Source organism: Lissotriton vulgaris, chromosome 4_1 (genome assembly GCF_964263255.1).
Source record: "Lissotriton vulgaris chromosome 4_1, aLisVul1.2, whole genome shotgun sequence".
NCBI lineage: Eukaryota > Metazoa > Chordata > Amphibia > Caudata > Salamandridae > Lissotriton > Lissotriton vulgaris.
The window spans coordinates 341606229-341627079 of NC_141691.1; the positions used below are offsets into that span (position 1 = coordinate 341606229).

Below are 20851 nucleotides of genomic sequence, written 5' to 3' on the forward strand. Positions count from 1 at the left end.
GGGCGGAGCGGTAGGCGGACAACCAGGAAGGAGGGTACACACGTTACAATACTGAACAGGCACAAAATAGCGACAAAAACGGGGAAAAAGCAGAGAAAACAACAGATCAGTGAGACAAGCACAAATACCTGACAAAACAACCAAAACAAGGGGAAAAAGGGCTCGCAGCGGCGGCAGCCGGCGAACGAGGCAAAAACGAGGCAGCAGCGAGGCAAGGGGCACACGCAGCAGCTGGTGGCCGTGCGGCGCGGGGGTGTCCCACAAGTGGGTCACACTCACCTGCGTCGCACGGTCGCCATTTAAGGCCAAGTGCGCGGGTGGGCGGGGCAGCTGGGAGGCGGGAGCGGGGAGGGTTACAGAAGAAAAAGGGGCGGGGACAAGCGGCGGTGGCGGGAAGGGAGGGCGGGGGGCGGAGCGGTAGGCGGACAACCAGGAAGGAGGGTACACACGTTACAATACTGAACAGGCACAAAATAGCGACAAAAACGGGGAAAAAGCAGAGAAAACAACAGATCAGTGAGACAAGCACAAATACCTGACAAAACAACCAAAACAAGGGGAAAAAGCGCTCGCAGCGGCGGCAGCCGGCGAACGAGGCAAAAACGAGGCAGCAGCGAGGCAAGGGGCACACGCAGCAGCTGGTGGCCGTGCGGCGCGGGGGTGTCCCACAAGTGACCCAAACACGACCTTCAGAGGAACACTCGTCTACAGACAACCCGGACCACGACCACAGTTCAAGGACACCATCGCTGACCTCATCAGCACCCACGCCCTCGCCTCCACGGACTCCTTCCTCCTCGGGGACCTTAACTTCCACCTCGAGAACAACAACTACGCCAACTCCACCGCCCTGATCGACAATCTCGCCAACCTCGGACTCAAACAGCTCGTGACGACCCCCACCCACGCCGCCGAACACACTCTGGACCCCATCTTCTCCGCAAGCCCCCACATCTCCTTCAACCACACCACCGAACCCCACTGGACCGACCACAGATGCGTCCACTTCACCTTCAAGAAACCCATCACACACCACCGCGCCCAACAGTTGCCACGCCGCTGCTGGGGCAAGGTCACTGAGGACTAACTGACAACCACCCTCGCCCTGAAACCACCTGCCGACCACATCGACCCCGACACCACCGCGACCAACCTCAAACAGTGGAGCAACGACTGCGCCAACGCCCTCGCCCCTCAAGATCTACACAACTAACCACACCAACAAGAAAGCTGCCTGGTTCACCGAAGACCTCCGGACATCAAAGCGCACCTGCCAGAAGCTGGAGAAGAAATGGCTCCAGGACCGAACACCAGACAGCCACACAGCCCACAAGAACGCCACCCGCAGACACCACCAACTCATCAGGACCACCAAGAGGACCGCCTTCAAGGAGCGCCTAGACAACAACTCACACACCACCAAAGAGCACTTCAGCATCGTGAAAGAACTCTCCAACCCCAGCTCCAACACCAACGACATTCCACGATCACAGGACCTGTACGACTCCCTGGCCACCTTCTTTTACGGCAAGATCACCGACATCCACAACAGCTTCAACTCAGACTCCCCCGCACCCACCACCGAGACCACCACCTCCGCGACCTCCACCCGCACCATCCACCTGACCGCCTGGCCCACCGTCAGCGACGAAGACACCATCAAAACCATGAACTCCATCCACTCCGGATCCCCATCCGACCCCTGCCCTCACAACGTTTTCAACAAAGCCAGCACAACCATCGCACCCCACCTCCAGAAAGCAATCAACATCTCCTTTGAGACAGCAACCTTCCTGGAAAGCTGGAAGCACGCCGAGATCAACGTCCTACTGAAGAAACCCAAGGGGTACCCCAAGGACCTCAAGAACTTCTGGCCCATCTCCTTGCCCCCGTTCCTGGCAAAAGTGGCAGAGAAGATAGTCAACAAACAGCTAACCCACTACCTCGAAGACAACAACATCCTGGACCCTTCTCAATCCGGTTTTCGCAGCAACAACAGCGCCTAGACCGCCCTCATCGCCGCCACAGACTACTTCAGGATCCTGATGGACAAGGGAGAAACAGCCGCCCTCATCCTCCTGGACCTATCAGCAGCCTTCGACACAGTCTGCCACGCACCTTAGCAGCACGCCTCCATGACGCCGGAATCCAAGAGAAGGCCCTGGCCTGGACCACATCCTTCCTTTAAGGCAGAACCCAGAGCGTCACCTCACACCCTTCTGCTAAAAAACCACAGAGATCATCTGCGGCGTCCCTCAGGGATCCTCCCTCAGCCAGACGCTGTTCAATATCTACATGGCACCGCTCGCCCACGTCGCACGACAACATAGCCTCAACATCCTCTCCTAAGCCGACGACACCCAGCTGATCATCTCCCTCACCGAAGACCCCCACACCGCCAAAGTTAATCTCCACAGAGGAATGAAGGCCGTCGCCAACTGGATGAAGGACAGCAGACTGAGGCTGAACTCAGACAAGACGGAGGTCGTCATGCTCAGACCCACCCCATCAGCCTGGGACGACTCCTGGTGGCCCACATCGCTAGGCACTGCCTCAGAACCCACCGACCACGCACGCAACCTGGGGGTCATCCTCGACTCCGCCCTCTCCATGACCAAGCAAGTCAACTCCGTCTCCGCGTCCTGCTTCAACACCCTCTGAAAGCTCCACAGGATCTTCAAATGGATCACCCCCGACACGAGAAAAAACATCACCCAGGCCCTCGTCACCGCATACTCTACTACAGGAAAACACTCAACTCAGGAACAACAAAGCAGCTCCTGAGACAACTACAACGAATCCAGAACGCCTCGGAACGACTGATCCTCGACGTCCCACGACACAGCCACATCACACCCCATCTGAGAGGCCTACACTGGCTCCCAGTCAACAAGAGGATCACATTCAAACTCCTCATCCACGCACACACAGCGCTACACAACACCGGACCTACATACCTCAACGACCGACTCAGCTTCCACACCCCCACGCGCAGCCTCCGCTTTGCCAGCCTCGCCCTCGCATCAGTTCCTCGTATCCGGAAAACCACCGCCGGCGACAGATCCTTCTCCTACCTCGCCACCAAGACCTGGAATGCTCTCTCTACCAGCCTACGACACACCCAGGATCTGCTGGCCTTCAGAAGACTCCTCAAGACCTGGCTCTTCGATCAGTAGCAGCCCCCCCCCCCCTTCCGCCCCCCCCCCCCCGCCCCAGCGTCTTGAGACCCTCACAGGTATGTGGCACGCTTTAGAAATGCAGTGATTGATTGAAGGTAATACCTTAACAATAAGGGGAGCCTCTACGGGGAGGAGAGGGGGTCACATGCGAATCAATGAAAGATGCCAGTACTGGAGAACTACAGTTGTATAAGTAATTTATTTTCTTCTCCAGTAGTGAATATTCCATACATTCACATGCTTGAACCAGAATAGCAAGCAGTTAGAGCACAATTCTTATACTAATAGCAAAATAGTTGCTGGCTGATATATATATATATATATATATATCAGACAGTAAGCAAACATATACAACCAAAAAAAGATCACCTTATTAAAATAAATGATATATACTACCTGTCCTACAGCCACATCTCTGCGCTGTGCAGATTCCAGGCAAAAGTGCTCCATGAATGTATGTGCATTTTTCCATGCCCCAGCTCAACATATCTGCTAGAGAGGTACTCCAGCAAACAATGCAGTTGATGTAGAGAACTCTCTAGTGGAATCAGCCTTTACCTTAGTTGCCAAACGTCTGTCAGCCTTGGACAGAACTGGATAGCAGCTTAGATCCATGGAGCGATGCTTGCCTTTGTGACTGGGAGACCTTTCCGATTATTCCCATATGTTACCAGCAGTTGGTCTGTTTATCTGAACTGTTTGGTGCAGTGCAAATAACATGTTAGACATCTTTTGAAGTCAAATGTACGCAGATATCTTTCTGGTGCCGACTGATGATTTTGCAAAAAAAAAGTCCTTAGTATTACAGGCTTATGAAGATGAAAATTCGAAGGGACTTTGGAGATGAAATTTGGATTGGTTCTGAGCATCACAGAGTTGTCAGTGAAGCACAAGAAAGGATCCTTAATTATGAAGGCTTGTATTTCACTAACCCTTCTGGCTGATGTTAAAGCCAGCAGTAATGCTACTTTCCATGTCAGGAACTAGAGTTCCACTTTGTGTTTAGTTAAAATGGACTCGTCGTTAACTGTGTAAGCACTACATTAACCTGACAGGCAGGAGGAGGAGGAGCCCTTGTTGGAGGAAAAACCCTGAATAGTCATTTAAGGAATTGCTTAATAATCCTACTAGACCATAAAGAGAGTAAGTTTAAAGAGTATTTATATCTTAATAGTGCAGCAAGGTGTAATTTAATTGTCCCATGAACCAATCCTGATTTTGCCAGTGACAAGAGAAGGTAATGAACAAGTTACTTACCTTCGGGAACGATATATCTGTAAGAAACAGTAGTTAGTATTAGATTCCTTACCTTAGAATATCCCCAGGCGTCAGACTGGATCCGGAAATTTTTGCGTAGCAGTATCCTTGCGCGTCGGTAGGCGTCGTCTGCGGCTCCGCGTCCGTCGTCGGCGTCGTGGGCACCGTGATGACGTCGTCGGAGTACTTGGACGCCGCCTTCGCGTGCGGACGTCAGTTCTTAGACACAGCTTTCCGTGCCAAAAACGCAGAGCCATGTCAAAAACCAACACTGGTGCCATTGAAACTAGGGCCCTGAAAGGGGATGATCTTAACCCTAGATATCGGTTCGCAGAAGGGGGAGGATGGGTGGGGCGGTAAGGAATCTAATACTTACTACTGTTTCTTACAGATATATCGTTACCGAAGGTAAGTAACTTGTTCATCTGAAAGAAACAGGTTAGTATTAGATTCCTTACCTTAGAATAGATACCCCAGCAATACCAACCCCGGTGGTGGGTCTGCGAACCAATAATCACACCAGAAAGTCCTGGAGGACGGAACGGCCAAAGAAGCCATCCCTCCGGACTTGACTGTCCAGGCAGCAGTGTCTTGCGAATGTGTGCAGCAAGGCCCACGTAGCTGCCTGACAAATGTCCTGCAAGGGGACTCCACGACCCAGGGCAGTCGGTAGGCGCCGTGGCCCGAGTGGAATGGGCCCTCAGCCCAACAGGAGGCTCCTTCCTTGCCAAGGATTAACAAGCCTTGATACACAAGACGACCCACCGAGAGATGGTCCGCTTGTGTACTGCCCGTCCCTTCTTAGCGCCCATGTAACGAACAAAGAGTTGGTCATCCACCCGGAACTGGCGTGTGCGATCCAAATAGAATGAGAGCGCACATCTTGGGTCCAGACGGTGGAGCCGCTCTTCCTCCTTTGAGGGATGCGGAGGCGGAAAGAAGGTGGGCAAGGTGATAGACTGCCCGATGTGGAAGGCCGTGACAACCTTGGGCAGGAAAGAGGGCCTAGTCCGCAACACAACCTTGTCCGGATGGACCGAAAGGAAAGGAGGTTTAGCGGAAAGAGCCTGGAGCTCACTCACTCTCCTGGCAGAGGTGATGGCAACCAGGAAAGCAGTCTTCAAAGTAAGAAGGCGGATAGGACAGTTGTGAAGTGGCTCAAAGGGAGCGCACATCAGCAGCTCCAAAAGGTTGATATGGAGCCGGGACTCCGCCCGAGACCAGAGGCCTCTGATCTCCGCCTCTCCCATGTGGCCTCCCCAGCCCTGGAGGGACGCGTCCATCACAACTACGTGCTCCGGTTGGGAAATGGAGACGGATCTGCCGCTGACCCAATCGCGGTCCGCGAGCCACCACTGCAGCGGTCTTGCAGTGCCCTCCAAGATCAGGACATGGTCGGACAGGTTGCCCTGATGCTGGGCCCACTGAAACTTCAGGTCCCACTGCAGAGCCCGCATCCGCCAACTGGCGTGATGCACCAGAAGGATGTAGGAAGCCATCAGCCCCAGAAGCCGCAGAATCAACCTGACCGAGACTCGGGATAAAGGCTGAAAGATCGGAATCAGAGCCTGTATATCCCAAACCCGAAACTGCGCCGAGTCGAGAACCGCTCCAATGAAGAGGAGCTTCTGAGAGGGGCACAGGTGTGACTTCGGCACATTGATGGAGAACCCCAGCTGGTGCAGGAGGTCTGCCGTCGTCTGGAGGTGGCTGACGACTGTCTGGGGCGAGCCCGCCTTCAACAACCAGTCGTCGAGGTAGGGCAAGACTGAAACCCCTAACCTGCGCAGATGAGCTGCGACAACCGCCATCCATCACTTTTGTGAACACCTGTGGGGCGCTGGTAAGGCCGAAGGGGAGCATGGTAAACTGAAAGTGCTCGTGGCCTACCGTGAACCGCAGGTAGCGCCGGTGGGCCAGCAGGACAGGGTTGTGGAAATAAGCGTCCTGCAAGTCCAACGCTACCATCCAGTCTCCTGGGTCCAGGGCAGCTAAGACCTGAGCCAGTGTCAGCATTTTGAACTTCTCCTTCCGGAGTAAGCCGTTGATGTTCCATAGATCCAAGATAGGGCGTAGGCCCCCTGTGCCCTTCTTGGGTACCAGAAAGTAGTGGGAGTAGCAACCACACCCTACTTCTGGCCCAGGAATGCGCTCGATGGCCCCCTTGGCCAAGAGGGCCGTAACTAAGCCGCATATGAACGATTTGCTGCACCCACCTGTCCGATGTGACAGTGCGCCAGTGGGAGAGGTGATGGCGAACCCTGCCCCCCACTGGCGTCACATAGGCCTGAAAGCACGGACTAGGAGGGTTTTGAGGCGGATGCTGCAGGGGAAGGTGTGGACTGGCCTCGCCGTTGTCCCCGACCGCCTCCACAGCGATTTCCACGGCCGCCACTGCGTTGGATGTTAGTCTGGGATGAGTGGCGGGCAGCACGTGTGGGGGCGCCCCTTCCTTGGCCACGAAAGGAGCGAAAGGCACCCGTTTGCTGGCGCGGGGCCAATAGGCCCAAGGACTTGGCCGTAGCCCTGGAGTCCTTAAAGCGCTCAAGCGCATGGTCTGCCTTGTCGTCAAAGAGGCGACGGCCATCAAACGGCATGTCCATGAGAGTATTCTGGATATCCGTTGAAAAGTTGGCAGACCTCAACCAGGCGTGGCGACGAATCGCCACCGTCGTTGCCATCGCTCTGCCCAGTGAGTCAGTGGTATCCAGCCCACACCGGATGGAGAAACGTGCCGCATCTCGACCCTCCGCAAGGGCTTGGGCGAGATTAGCCTTGACCTCCGCCGGGCATTGTGGCAGCACGTCCACGACCGTGTCCCACAGGGAGTGGGTGTAACGGCCCAAGAGGCATGCGGTGTTGGAAGACCGCAGTCCCAAACTAAGGGAGGAGAATATCTTCGTTCCATAATTCTCATACCTCTTGGATTCCAGATCAGGCGGAGCCGACGGGAATGCGGTCTGGGAATTAGAGGCCTGGATGACCAGGCTCTCGGGGTGGGGTGGGTGAACAGGAAACAAGGGTCGCCTGGGGCCGGGTGGTGGCGTCTGGCCACGTTCCTATCTACAGGCTGGCCTGTGGCGGGCCTGGACCAAGTGCCCAAAAGAACGTCAGTCAAGGCCTCATTAAATGGCAGCAGAGGCTCAGTTGAGCTTGACTGTGGGGTAAGGACCTCAGTGAGGAGGTTAGTCCTCACGGCCGCAACGGGGAGCTCAAGGCCCAAGACCTTGGCCGCCCGCGTCAACACCACACTGAAGGTTGCCCCCTCCTCCGAAGCCACGGTAGGAGGTGAGACAAAACCAGTGTCTGGCGAAGTGTCCAGACCACTGGCATCCCCAAGTCCACCTGTCCAGTCCTCCTGGGACTGACACTCACGTGTCAGAGGGTCCACAGACCCCTCCCAATACTCCTCTTCACCCATCTCCTGATAATCAGGGTTGTCAAAGGTCGGGGCCGGTTCATTGAAGTAGAACTCCCCAAGCGGCGTCGAGTGCAGCGCCCAGCGGCGCCGATCCGACGCCGGAACCGGGTCGAGGGAGGTATTGGGGACGGCGCCGCCAGAGGACGGCGCCGGAGGTGACACCTGTGGAATCGGCGCCGCTGAGGTCGTCAGGTCAACCGGCGACGATCCGGATCCAGAAGCGGATCCAGTGGGGCCCTGCGGCGCCGGGCCCGAAGCAACCGCCGGCGTCGGCCGGAAGCACCCGACCCGCTAGGGCCCCCAGACGGGTCCGCTGGGCCCGAAGGTGCCGCGGAACCCGCCGGAGGAGTGAGTGACCTCATGGCCATGAGGAATCGCTGGATCTCCTCCCGCGTCGCTCGCTGCCCAGGGACCGGCGGGTATGGGCAGGTCGCGACGCCCACGACTCCGACAGCCGCGTGGGCGGTGTCACCCGATCCCCCGGCCGCATCACGTGAGCGTTGGGGGGGAGGGGGGAGGCGGGGGGGGAGTCGGAAGAGCGATGACGTCTCTTCGACTTCTTGTGCTTACCGGACGACTTCGACCCTGAGGAGTGATGTCAACTCCCGGAGCTATGATGGCTCCGCCCCCTCGACCTCAGTCCGGACTGGGACCTCTCATGGCGGGGGGCCGACTGCCGGAGCTCGAGCCGCTTGTGGGACCGCTCCCGCCTATCCTCCGAGGTTAAGGCTCAACAGTCGGAGCAGGTCTTGTAGTCATGATAGACGCCGAGACAGTGGAGGCACAGGCGGTGAAGGTCGGTGACCGACATCAGTCGGTCGCAGTCCCCACAAAGCTTAAAACCTGGCATCCCTACCGGCACCGATCGGAGTCGAAGACTCGAAGAAATTATCAAAAAGATCTTTAAAAAGTTAGTCAAAAAGTGACTAAGGCACCACTTTTTCCGGATCTGCGCTGCTGGCGCGGAAAAAAGAAGAACTGACGTCAGCACGCGGACGCAGCGTCTAAGTACTCCGACGACGTCATCACGGTGCCCACGACGCCGACGACTGACGCGGAGCCGCAGGGGACGCCTACCGACGCGGAAGGGTACTGCTACGCAAAAAATTCCGGATCCAGTCTGACGACTGGGGATATTCTAAGGTAAGGAATCTAATACTAACCTGTTTCTTTCAGATATTTGTTCTAGTAATGCATGAATAGGATGAACATTCATCTTCTGGCACCATAGACAGAAACAATTCCACTTTATACGTTTTTTGCAATGGTGTCTGCTCTGGCTTTTGTAAGAATGTCTCTGCAGTCTTGAGCGATATTTAGATCAGTGAACTCATGGAATTCAGGAACCATGCCGATAAGTGGCACGAAATCCGGTCTGGATTAAGGGCCTGGCTTTAGTACATTGTCACCAATGTACTGAATAGTTTCAGCTGAATGTGGTTTGTGTTTGATAGCAGGGGCAGTTCTGTGAACTAATGCTGTCTGGGCCATCATGGGACTACAGGATTAAAGAACACTGTTCTTGCTGAAAAGCCTAAGTATAAGAGGTATCTGGGGAAAAGCATATGCAGAGATCCCTGACCATCTGATCTAAAAGGCATTAACCGGCAACCCTACATATAGATGCCAACTTGCATAAAACTGACATTTCCGGTTCTTTTTCATTGCAAAGAGATCTAGTGCTGTCTTGCCCCATAGGGAGAAGACCTTGTTATGAGTTGACAGATCAAGCTCCCATTTGTGGCAGCTGTTCCTTGTTCTGCTTAGTGTGTCTGCTAAGAGGTTCCTCATCCCAGGGACCTGTTCCATGAAGGAAGCTAGCTATGCATGTGATATTGCCACTAAGTGCTAATAATGTGCAAGGGTTCTCCAAAGGTGCACAGGGCTCAATGCAAAACCCAAAGTGCTCTATTGGTGGTAATGTGGTCTAGCAGCCTTAAGCCTAACACAGAGGAGTGTAAAACATTTATTGCATAACCATGATCAATAACAGGCACAACTCAAGAAGGAGATCCAGACCAATTTTCTGAAAATTATACTGTTTATATTTTATTTTTTAGATCAAGGTCTTTGCCTTACAGTAAGTACGGTTTCATGAAAAATACTGTTCAGGTTTCAAACGTTTGATAGTGCAAATTTCATAGCAGTTCAATATTCGCCTGTGGAGTTCTTTGGTAGCAGATAGTCTTTTCACCCTTGGATTGAGGTTTGGGGACTTAGACACCTGGGCTTGCCCAGGGGCTCTCTGAGGGTTTAATGACACCCAATTCCAGCATCTTGATGACTTCACCTTGTATGTTATCTCTGACATTATCAGGTTACCTGTACATGTTGTTTTTGCCAGGAAAGCTGCGACTAGTGTCCACATCATGGGTACACCAGCTAGTCTAACCAGGGGTCAGAGAGAATAGCTCCGCATACTAACTTCAGACTAGCTTGCAGTGAGCTTGCTGTTGGGCATTGAGAGTGTCTCAAAAAAGACCACTCCATCCACAGACCCATCTTGGGGATTGATCGAGAGGAGTTCAGGGAGAGGTTCAATCTCATTTTTCTGTCCCTCATCTGTAACCATAAGCATGGTAATGTCAGCTTTGCCGTAATAAGGCTTCAGGCGGTTGACATGTATCACCCTTTTGGGGTGTTTGCAACTGCCAACTCCACTAGATAGGTGACCACCCCTTTTCTTTCAAGGACAGGGTAGGGCCCACTCCACTGGTCTTGGAGGGCCCTAGGGTCCACATGCTCCAATACCATGACCTTCTGCCCTGGTTTTAATTCTACCAGAGAAGCCTTTTGGCCATACCACTGCTTTTGCAGTTCTTTGCTGGCCTCAAGGTTTTGGCTTAGTTTCTCCATGTACTCGGACATCCTGGAACGAAAGCCAAGCACATAGTCCACTATGTCTTGTTTTGGCTCTTAGAGAGGTTTTTCCCCAACCTTTTCCTACCAGACTCAGGGGACCTCTAGCAGAGTGCCCAAACAAAAGTGCAAAGGGTGAAAACCATACTGTCTTTTGTGGCACTTCGCTTTATGCAAAAAGCAGGTATGGAATTAGGGCATCCCATCTCCTTCACTCCTTCATTCCCACCAATCATCCCTTTCATTGTCTGGTTGAATCTCTCCACCAGGGCATTGGTTTGTGGGTGATGGGGGGTGGTGAATTTGTAGTTCACTCCAAACTCATCCCACATGTGTTTTAGGTATGCAGATATGAGGTGTGTACCTCTGTCTGACCACCTCCTTTGAGAAAGCAACCCTGGTAGAGGATGGGTTTTGCCACCACTGGGGAAGTGGTGGCCCTTAGTTGAATAGCTTCAGGATACCTGGTGGAATGATCCACTACCACCAGAGTATATTTATTTCCCGAGGCTGTTGGAGGGTCCAGGGGATCAACAATGTCGACCCCTACCCTTTCAAAGGGTACCCCAACCACTGGAAGTTGAATTTAGGGGGCCATTCGGTGGCCACCTGCCTAGCCTCTGGCTTGGTAGGTGACACAGGACTGACAAAAGTCCTTCACCTTCTGAGACATAAATGGCCAGGAAAAGTGGTTGAGTAACCTATTCTAAGTTTTATCCTGGCCAAGGTGCCCAACTAAGGGGATATCATGGGCCAAAGTAAGGAGGAACTCTCTAAATCTCTTAGGCACTACCACTCTCCTGGTTGAACCAGGTGTGGGGTCTCTGGCCTCAGTGTATATAGGAGTCCATCCTCCCCATTGGCTTGCTGCCTCATGCTTTCAAGAGTAGAACATGTTTCATGTCCCTGGCACAGATGCATCCTAGAAGGTCCCCCTGGGCTCAAGAGGTCTGCCTGGTAAGGCCTAATCTCTTCAGGCTCAGATTCCTCTGGGAAAACCAATTCCTCTTCTTGGGAAGAAGGGTTCCTACTTGGAATCTGTTAAGTATCTGGTACCCTAGTCCTCTTGGCTTTTCTTATGGAGGGCTGGTCCATTCTTCCAGGATCCATCTCTCCATTTTCACTCAGAACTCTGCTCTGTGCTCTGGTAGTAACACAACCTCATCCTGATAGACCAACCATGCTGGCATGGGTCCTCAGTTCGACCTCAGTCCAAGGCGAAATCTCCAAGTCTTTTCCAGGCAGACAACCTATAGGAACATCAGGGGACAAACTTCCTTTTTTAAATCCAACTACTCCCACCCAGTCCAAAGTGACCATAGCCATGGAATGGACTGTGGTGACATTGTTGGCATTGGTGATTGGATGGGACCTTCCAATCAGGTACTGATCTGAGTGAAGTGGCTGCTGGGCCACAATTGTGACACTAGCCCCAGTAACACTCAAGGCCTCTATCCTGGACCCATTAATCTTGGCAACCGCCTGTATTTTTTCATATTATCTGGCCAGGCAGCACAGAGAGTCTATGTCTCCCTCAAAGACTAATGTTGTCATGATCAGGCCGCACATGGGATCCTATCTGGATGTTAGCAATTGGAGGTGGACTAGAGGCTTTTTTCTTTGTTTTACAACTAAGATCTCCAGCTCGGTGTTCTAGTGCTTTACAATCATGACACCAAGACTTGATGCGATCCCAGTTCTTACCCTGGTACCCACTCTCAGACTTGTAAAGACTATGGGCCCACCCTCCTGAGCAGGTTTTTGTGGGCCTGTAGAAGACTCTTGATTATTTTTAGGGTTACCAGAGTTGCCTGGGAGGGGGGGGGGAGTGGGAGGGGGGGGAGGGGCTTTTTGTACTCTTTCTTTTGGTCTCCCCTATCAGAGTTAGTTTTGGTGACCTTGTCTTGATCGATTGGTCTGTCTTCTTTCCCAATTCTTGAGGAGAAAGTGGACCTAGATCTACCAGGAATTGATGTAGTTTCTCTGGGTGACATTTACTTAAAAGCTGGCAAATTAAGCAGCCCCTAATAATCATGTACATTGTTAGCACTCAACTAACCTCCCAGTGTTTTTACAGAATAATCTACAAAATGTACCCAGGATCGGCCTTGGGTTTTCAAGGCCTCCCTGAACTTGATCCTATATTCCTTAGTGCTGAATCCAAAGCCCTTTATCAGGATACCCTTCATGAGGTCATAGGATGTAGTATCTTTCTCATTGAGTGTCGAGTCTATCCCTGCACTTTTCTGAGAACATTTACCACAGGATCACACTCCATAGCTTTATGTGCCTTCCAACAGATTACTGGCTTTAGTCAACCAGGTTAGAGCTTCTGTCATGCCTACAGTGATCCTTACAAGATTGGCAAATTATCTCTCCGTCTGAATGTATTGCTTGTCTAATTACTTGTGTAGAGGTCTCATTTTCAGAAGGGAGCACAGGACTAAAGATATGTCAGAGGACATACTGAAATGCACCTTCTTTACAAAAGTCTGAGAGCATAAAATTGTAAACTATATGATGAAGGGCTGGTTGACTAGGCCGTGTGTATTACACCAAGTATACTCTTGTGATGGGTTGTCACAATATACATTGATTAATATTCATTTTTGCCTCGTGTCCTGAATATCTATTTTCGTAGATGTGCTGTGAATGTCTTCCTCTGTTTGTTTCCCTTACGGTTGAGCAGTATATGGCCAAAAAGGGAAGGAGGGGGAACCTAGATCCAGCGCTCACCCGGACGGCCGCCATCTTGAGTGGGTCAAGGTGAGCGCTCTAGGCTTTCGCAGACCCAGCACTTCAAAAGCAGGGATGGCGCGTCCGCGCGCCGAAGGCGCGCCAAAGGCAAGCCCGTCTGCGCCGGACCCGCGGCTAGTGCCATAACCCCTGGTGGATTACTAACAGATACCCAGCCAAGGCGGGTCTGTGGCCGGGATTCTTTACTGAACTGGGATGTTGGAGGCAGGAAGGAGGGCTGCATTAATTTGACGCCGGACGAGGACCTGCAGGCAGGCACTCAGGGCTGTCCTGCATGTCAAGCTAGTCTCCAAAATATCCTTTGCAGACCAGTTCGGGCTGTTACCAGTTCCAATAAGTCCAAAGGGGAGGGTATCTTGAGCAATACAAGTTGCCTCCTGGTCAATGCAAGATCTCTGGTAAAGCACAGTCTGGAGTGCGCCAAGATGATCCAGGACAAAGAGATAAAAATCGCCTTTATTACTGAGACCTGGACAGAAGCTGCTTCTGGGCCAGATATAGTGAAAGCTACCCCACCAGACTACCATAGTTTTGTCCTGGACAGACCCCGTAAAAGGGGAGGGGGTTTGGCAGTTATCTACCATGCCTCCATTCAGGGGTCCTTCCAGCCGGTGGTCTCCGAGATGTGCGAGGCTTTGGGGTTTAAGCTTATTCTGCTCGATCATCAGTCCCTCAAGGGATGCTTTCTGTACAGACCTCCCGGGACTAAGGCCCAGTTTCTTGAAACAGCTGGCAGTATCTAGAGGAAGCCCTGTGTGCTAAATCTTTTACAGTACTAGGAGACTTTAATTTCCACTAAGAGAGTAGTTCAGACCCGGATACAACAGCACTATTGGAGGTGATGCACGGGGTGGGACTAACTCAGGTGGTTAAGGGGACAACGCATCTGGCAGGCCACACATTGGATGGAATTTTCACAAATAATCCTGATCTGAAATCTGTCAAGATTGTTCCTGTCGCCTGGACTGATCATACCGCGGTGATGTTCACTATTTCGGGCACCTCGCTGCATAAGGCCAGGCAAGATAGGACAAAAGCCAGGGCCTGCAGAACCTGGAATAAGATCGAGGGAAGTGCGTTGGAGGACCTTTTGGTGTCTTCTATGGTCACTCTGCCGGCAGACGTGAACAAAGCGGCAGCCACATACACCAACTGGATTGATAGGGCGTGCATCACATTAGCCCCGCCAAAAAACTGTCGCCCCACTCGCACTGTCCCATCAGCTCCCTGGTTCTCTGATGAGCTCAGGGAATTCAAGCTGACATGTAAGGAACTTGAACGGATCTGGCGTAAAAACTACTATGAGGTGGATAAACTAAAACTCAAATCCAGCCAGAGTGCTTACAAAGACATGATATGGAAGGCCAAACGTACATATTTTACCAACCGTATTGAGGGGCCAGGAACTCCCCTAAGGAACTCTTTGACACGGTCTCTAGCCTGGCCATCCCCAAGCCAGTGCTCATCTCACCTAGTGAGGAACTCCGCAAGAACTTAGCCAAGTTCTTCCTAAGTAAGGTGGAAATTATTTTTTCCGCACTTGAGCCTCAGGTCAGGCAGAGTCTACTTGATGGGACTCATAGGAATCTCGCAGCCAACTCACAGGAGGCAAAACTTTTAGCATTTGGCCCGGTGAGTTCCGAAGAAATTAAAAAACAGCTGTATGTGACAAAATCTGGTTCTCTCCATGGCCCCTGCCCGGCATCAGTGGCGAAGCTGGCGGCAGCCCCGATACCTGGCACCCTTGCCAATCTTTTCAATCAGATGTTTGAAGCAGGGGATTTTCCAACATGTTGGAAAAGGGCATCATTTGCCCCTTTGCTAAAGAAACCCACACTGGATATCACCGATCCCAATAGCTATCGGCCCATTGCCAGACTACCGTTGTCAGCCAAACTTATAGAGAAAGCCATAAACTCTCAGCTCTGCGCATTTCTGGGATCCACTCAGGGCCTCGACAAAGCTCAACATGGGTTCAGGGAAGGTCATAGTACTGAGTCCGCCCTGATCAAATCCACCGAGGAGATCAGGAGAGTGATGGATGCGGAGGGCCGAGCGGCACTGATCCTCCTGGATATGTCCGTGGCCTTTGATACGGTCCACCACAGTATTTTGGTGGACCGTTTAGAGGACTGCGGGATCCAGGGGAGGGCCCTGAGCATCTTGAAAGCCTTTCTTACGAATAGAGTCCAGGTGGTAGCCCTGGGAGAGTTCGAGTCAAGACCTTTCCAATTCCCCGGGGGAGTTCCCCAGGGATTCTCTCTATGCCCCACCCTTTTCAATGTTTACGTCTCCTCTCTGGCCCCGGTTATTCACTCATACGGGTTTGAACTAACATCTTATGAAGATGATACTCAGATTGTTGTATCACTGCTCCAAGGGAGTGAAGACGGCTTAGCCGCCAAGTTTCAGGAATGCATGACAGCAGTCCGCACTTGGATGGCTAGAAACTGCCTAAAATTGAACTCCTCCAAAACAGAGGTTTTACTCTTCGGCTCCAACATCAACTTTTGGAGTCCCAAGTGGTGGCCAGAAGAGATGGGAACCACCCCCCCTATTCTGGTAACGAAGGTGAGAACTTGGGAGTCATGATTGATAACCAACTCTCTTTCAAACCCCAAGTAAATGCGCTGACCTGTTCCATTCACTGGTCTCTGAAAATCATCAGTAAGATCCTCCCCTTCCTGCCGGATGGGTGTAAGAAAACGGGGGTGACGGCACTTGTGCTCTCTCGCCTTGATTACTGTAACAGTTTATTTCTAGAGGCCCAGCAGGGGCTGCTTAACAAATTACAGTTCCTGCAAAATGCTGCAGCCTGTCTTATTGTGGGCCTTCCTAAGTTCCCGTCCGTTTCCCAGGAGCTGGGGAAACTACACTGGCTCCCAGTGCGTAAACAGATACTGTTCAAATCAATGTGCATAGTCTACAAGGCGGTCCATGGATTGAGCCCTTCGTTTCTTCATTAGCATTTCCAATGGTACAGACAGGATAAACAGTTCAGGTCGGCCAACATGGGGCTGATCAGGACATCTCGCATCATGAAGGCACGCTGGGGGGCAGAAGCTTTGTCCGAGGGGCGGCTAACGCCTGGAATGCCTTACCTATGGCATTGAGACAGAGCACGGACCTGCTGGCCTTTCGGAAAAGTCTTAAAACCTGGCTTTTTACTCACTAGGCAAGAGGCTTGAAACCAGGGGAGCTATCACTACAGCGCCAGGACACCGGTTGGTAACAGCGCGCTTTATAAATTATATAAATAAATAAAAAAGGGAGTTCCTTTGGAAACAGCCTTTGAAGGCCAGTCAGCATTCAGAAATGAAAGTATGTTTCAGGATTAACCTTCGTTATGCTTCAAGGTAGGCTGTCTGATCTATTCAGGTGTCTGGAATAGAAACTTGGAATGAGTCTGTTTGGATCCTGTAAATTGTAGTGCGTGTTGAGAGAGACCATCATGTGGAGCAGCCCATTTTTTTAAATCTGCAGTGAAGTTTCCGTACCTCTATGGTCTTCTTCGGTCTGATAACCAAATCATGTTCAGATCACTCCTCCGGAAAATAAGCCAGTAATTCTTTACAACCTAAGGAATTTCCTGGCACAAGGCATATTACGGGGCTTCCTATAATAAAGTCAGTGTACACAAAAACACTTCTTGAAAATCACCTGGCATTAATCTTTTATCTAGAATTCGTAGTGGATTAACCCCTTCCATGCTGATGACAGAACGGTTCCGTCATCAGCATCGGCTGAGCTGTGCTGATGACGGAACCGTTCCGTCATGACTCCGCCCGCGCAAGGCGGAGTCAGCACAGGCGGAAAATACGCCCCGCACGGAAGGGGTTAAAGAGCCCCTAAACTCATGCTTGCCTACATTTAAAAATGTATATTTTTTATTCATCTCCAATTTCTATTCGTTAGATGTTTCATTATCAAGTGATACATGGTTGGAACACAATGACCATATCTCTATAGTTGTCTTTAGGTATTGTGGGTTTTTAAACAATTATAAAGTTTATACATCACTGAGAGTGAAAGCCTGATGTAAATTTAGTTACACATTTCTCATTTCACCTAACTTGCTTTCACTATATTGTATTTCAATGATTATTAGTATCTTTGGTAAATACTTGAGCAAGCTACCTACATTACTCCTAGCTGAAATCTGAATTGTGACAACTTTTCACTAAAGTATAGTTTTCGGGATCTCCAATGGGTTTCACTGAAATACTTTCTTCCCTCACAATGTTTCTCCTGGAGAGAGAAGCGCTGACAGAATTGCGAGAGGACGGACATGTTTGGGCCACAGAAATGAGCCAGGCACTGATTGGAATTTTTCTTGGGCTCCCTGCAGTTCACTATGTCAATTTTTCATACACACATGGAATTAAAGTAAAAAGTATCAACACCAATCATTGCACAGCCTATATAGACAGCACTATTTAATACAATGTAATGCCACAAAAATCACATCTAACATTTGCAGGCTGTGATCATATTTTTAACGAATTGGAGGCAGCTCTGCTGATAAACATAGCAGTACTCACTCTTGGATGAAAAGCTATTGCAGTGACAAAGTCTATATGCTGAAAGCAACATAGACATTCTCTTCTCGATATGTGCCACAGTCGTACTGTCTTGTCCATAGAAGAAGAAAGTAAAAAGTAATTCTGTAGGACAGAAAAGTATGGAAATGTAAACATCTTTGTAAATTGACAATATCAAAAGCACTTCTCACTGTGGTAACTTTTACTATGTGATTTTATCTGAAACACAATTTTAAAACAGAAAAATTTAATCTTAATGTATTAATTTCTTTGCAGTGTTACAGAGCTTTCATCAGTATAAATCATTAATAAAAATCCTTTGATACTAAAAGATGCCTTTTTCAAGCGTTCCCAATGTTATACCTTGAGCAGACCAGTGTGGTATTTGGGCTATACAGAAAAAGGTCTCGATCTGTAATATCGTCACCACTCCAATGACCCAAAAATACCTAGTTGCTGGCTGGTACACCCTGCCTTTTTGTTGTGGTAATATCCTTTCGATGTTAATGTGCATTTCTTTCAGCAGTCTATGTTAGACTTAAGAATGTATCATGGAATGTTTTCATTTAATCTTGTATACGTAAGTCTGTCAGTTGGTGGGAAGTGTATTTATAGAGTGGCTGCTACTCTGTCAGGGTGATCGGTTTGCGCTCGAAGATCTAAAGGTATGGGTTCCACATCTCCAGAGCAAGAAAACGAAGATATTCAAACATTCTGGTGAAATGTTATTCGAGGGACAACGAGGAATATAGCCTCCACAGATCAGTAATTTGCATGGTTCGCTGTGAGTCTCAGGGTTTCGTTGCAGTTTTAAAAAGTACTCTGTTTTTGACTGGTAACCAGTGAAGTTCTTTTTAGGCTGAAAAGATTGAATCCCATTGCTTAAATCCAATTAATAGTATTGTTGCCCAGTATTGTTCTCTTTGTAGTCCAGCTGCAGGTTTAGCAGGGAGACCTAGAAAGAATATATTGCAGTAGTCTGGACGTGATAAAATCAATGCCTGGACTACTACTTTGTGTGTATGCCCAGGAAGCACTAGCAAACTTGCATTCGCAATGCAACATGTCTCTCATTTGTGAGAGTTTAAGCTAGTGGCATTGTAAATGACAAAGCATTTTATTCATGTGTTTTGCAAACCAACACATTTAAAAGGCATTGTCATTTCTAATGCCAATAACTCAAAGTCTTGCAAATACAAGACCACTTTAAGGGTGGCTGTACCCTTTTCTTTAGATGCTGCTCGCTGTATTCACGTTACAGCGAGCCGTGTTTAAAGAAAGGGGCACCGCCACCATCGAAGTGAAAGCATGGCATGGGGTGCTTTTACAAACAAACATTTGTTTGCCAAGTACACAGTTTTTTTTGGTTGTAAAGGCGCCCCATGCTATGCTTTCACTTTAGTGGCGGCAGCGACCCTTTGTTTAGAAGCGGCTCGCTGTAACCTGAATACGGCAAGCAATGTCTAAAAAAGGGGTGTGGCCATTTAAAGTAAAAGCATGTTATGGGGCTTTTTCCCTGATGAAAAAAAAAGGTTTCGTAGCACGTAGGGTGACCAACCGTCCATAAATTTCACGGACCGTCCGTCATTTTAATATGATGTCCACAAGGCGTCCGTAATTTCGGGATCCCAAATTACGGATGCCTTACAGACATCATACTAAAATCGAAATGGGAAATTTCAGTAAGGAATGCTGCTTCCCATGCAAGAGGCCCCGTGAGTTTAAAAGATTTCACTCTGGGCCTCTCGCAGTAATCTTTCAAACTGAAGAGGCTGCCTGCAGAGGCCCCTCCCGGACCTCCCTCGTGCAGACTGTGGAGGGGCCCATTGTTATTCTGAGACTGCAGCGGATTAGCACTTTAGAATGACAATGGGCCCAATTGTAGTGACAGCCTTCTCCTGCATGGGACTAGAGTAAAGCATTCTACTTTTGCCTTGGCGCCATGCTGGAGAAAATAAAAATAAAATAACTAACAGCGTTTTCACTGTACATTTAAAAGACAGATTTCAACAGACAAATCAAAAAATACTATTTATTAATGTTTACTGTTACTAGCACAAATCTTGATTGCAGAAAGGGCCCAATGTCGCTTTGCAAAGTTTTGCGCATACTGAAAAACTGTGAAGTGCACGATTGGCTCAACCTTATATAAACTTATTTTGACCTGTATTTATTTTCGTTGTCTATTTACTTACTTATATATCATTGTGCCACCTCCTCTGATATGTCTGCAAATCTTATGTTTTGAATCAAATTTTTGTCCTGAATTTTGACCTTCTGGCCTGAATTTTTGTCCTGAATTTTGACCCTTTGTCCTGAATTTTTACACTGACCGTCCTGAATTTGCACCCATGCCAGTTGGTAACCCTAGTAGCACGGCGGCTAAAGTTATAGCAGACCGTGCTGACAAATACAATAAATAACGAGGCGTCGCCGTAACAGCGCACCGCACTGGCAAATTAAATAAAGAAGCGCAGCAGCTATACTTGAAGCAGACCGCGCTGCCAAAGTAAATAAATAAATAAGTGCGCTGCTATAGTTAAAGCGGACCGCAATTACTTATTAAAATGTAAAAGTGGGCAGCATGCCGCCTTGTAGGGAAGCACGTCGTGGGTGGAATGGAGGAAAGTCATTAAAGAAAATAGTGCTCACGGACGAGATGAAGCGACCGTGTAACAACACAGATAAAAAACCTTGTTGCATAATTTGGTCATCTATTTCGGAAAATCCTAGTAGCCCAGACAATTCTATACCGCTGGAATAGTGGTTTGGGTGCTCTCATTAATATGAAATCCGTATTTCACAGGGAACTGTAAATCATGTCCCTTGCTCACTGT

General features: G+C 49.9%; 1 protein-coding gene across 2 annotated transcripts in view; it reads right to left on the bottom strand.

Annotated features, from left to right (window-relative positions):
* WDR44 (WD repeat domain 44) overlaps window positions 1-20851 on the bottom strand; it is a 593855-nt gene that overhangs the window by 144743 nt on the left and 428261 nt on the right. For both annotated transcript variants that reach the window (XM_086918723.1, XM_086918724.1), the window contains exon 14: window positions 18015-18137. In XM_086918723.1, the coding sequence (XP_086774849.1) occupies window positions 18015-18137 (123 nt within the window). The remainder of the gene's footprint in view (window positions 1-18014; window positions 18138-20851) is intronic.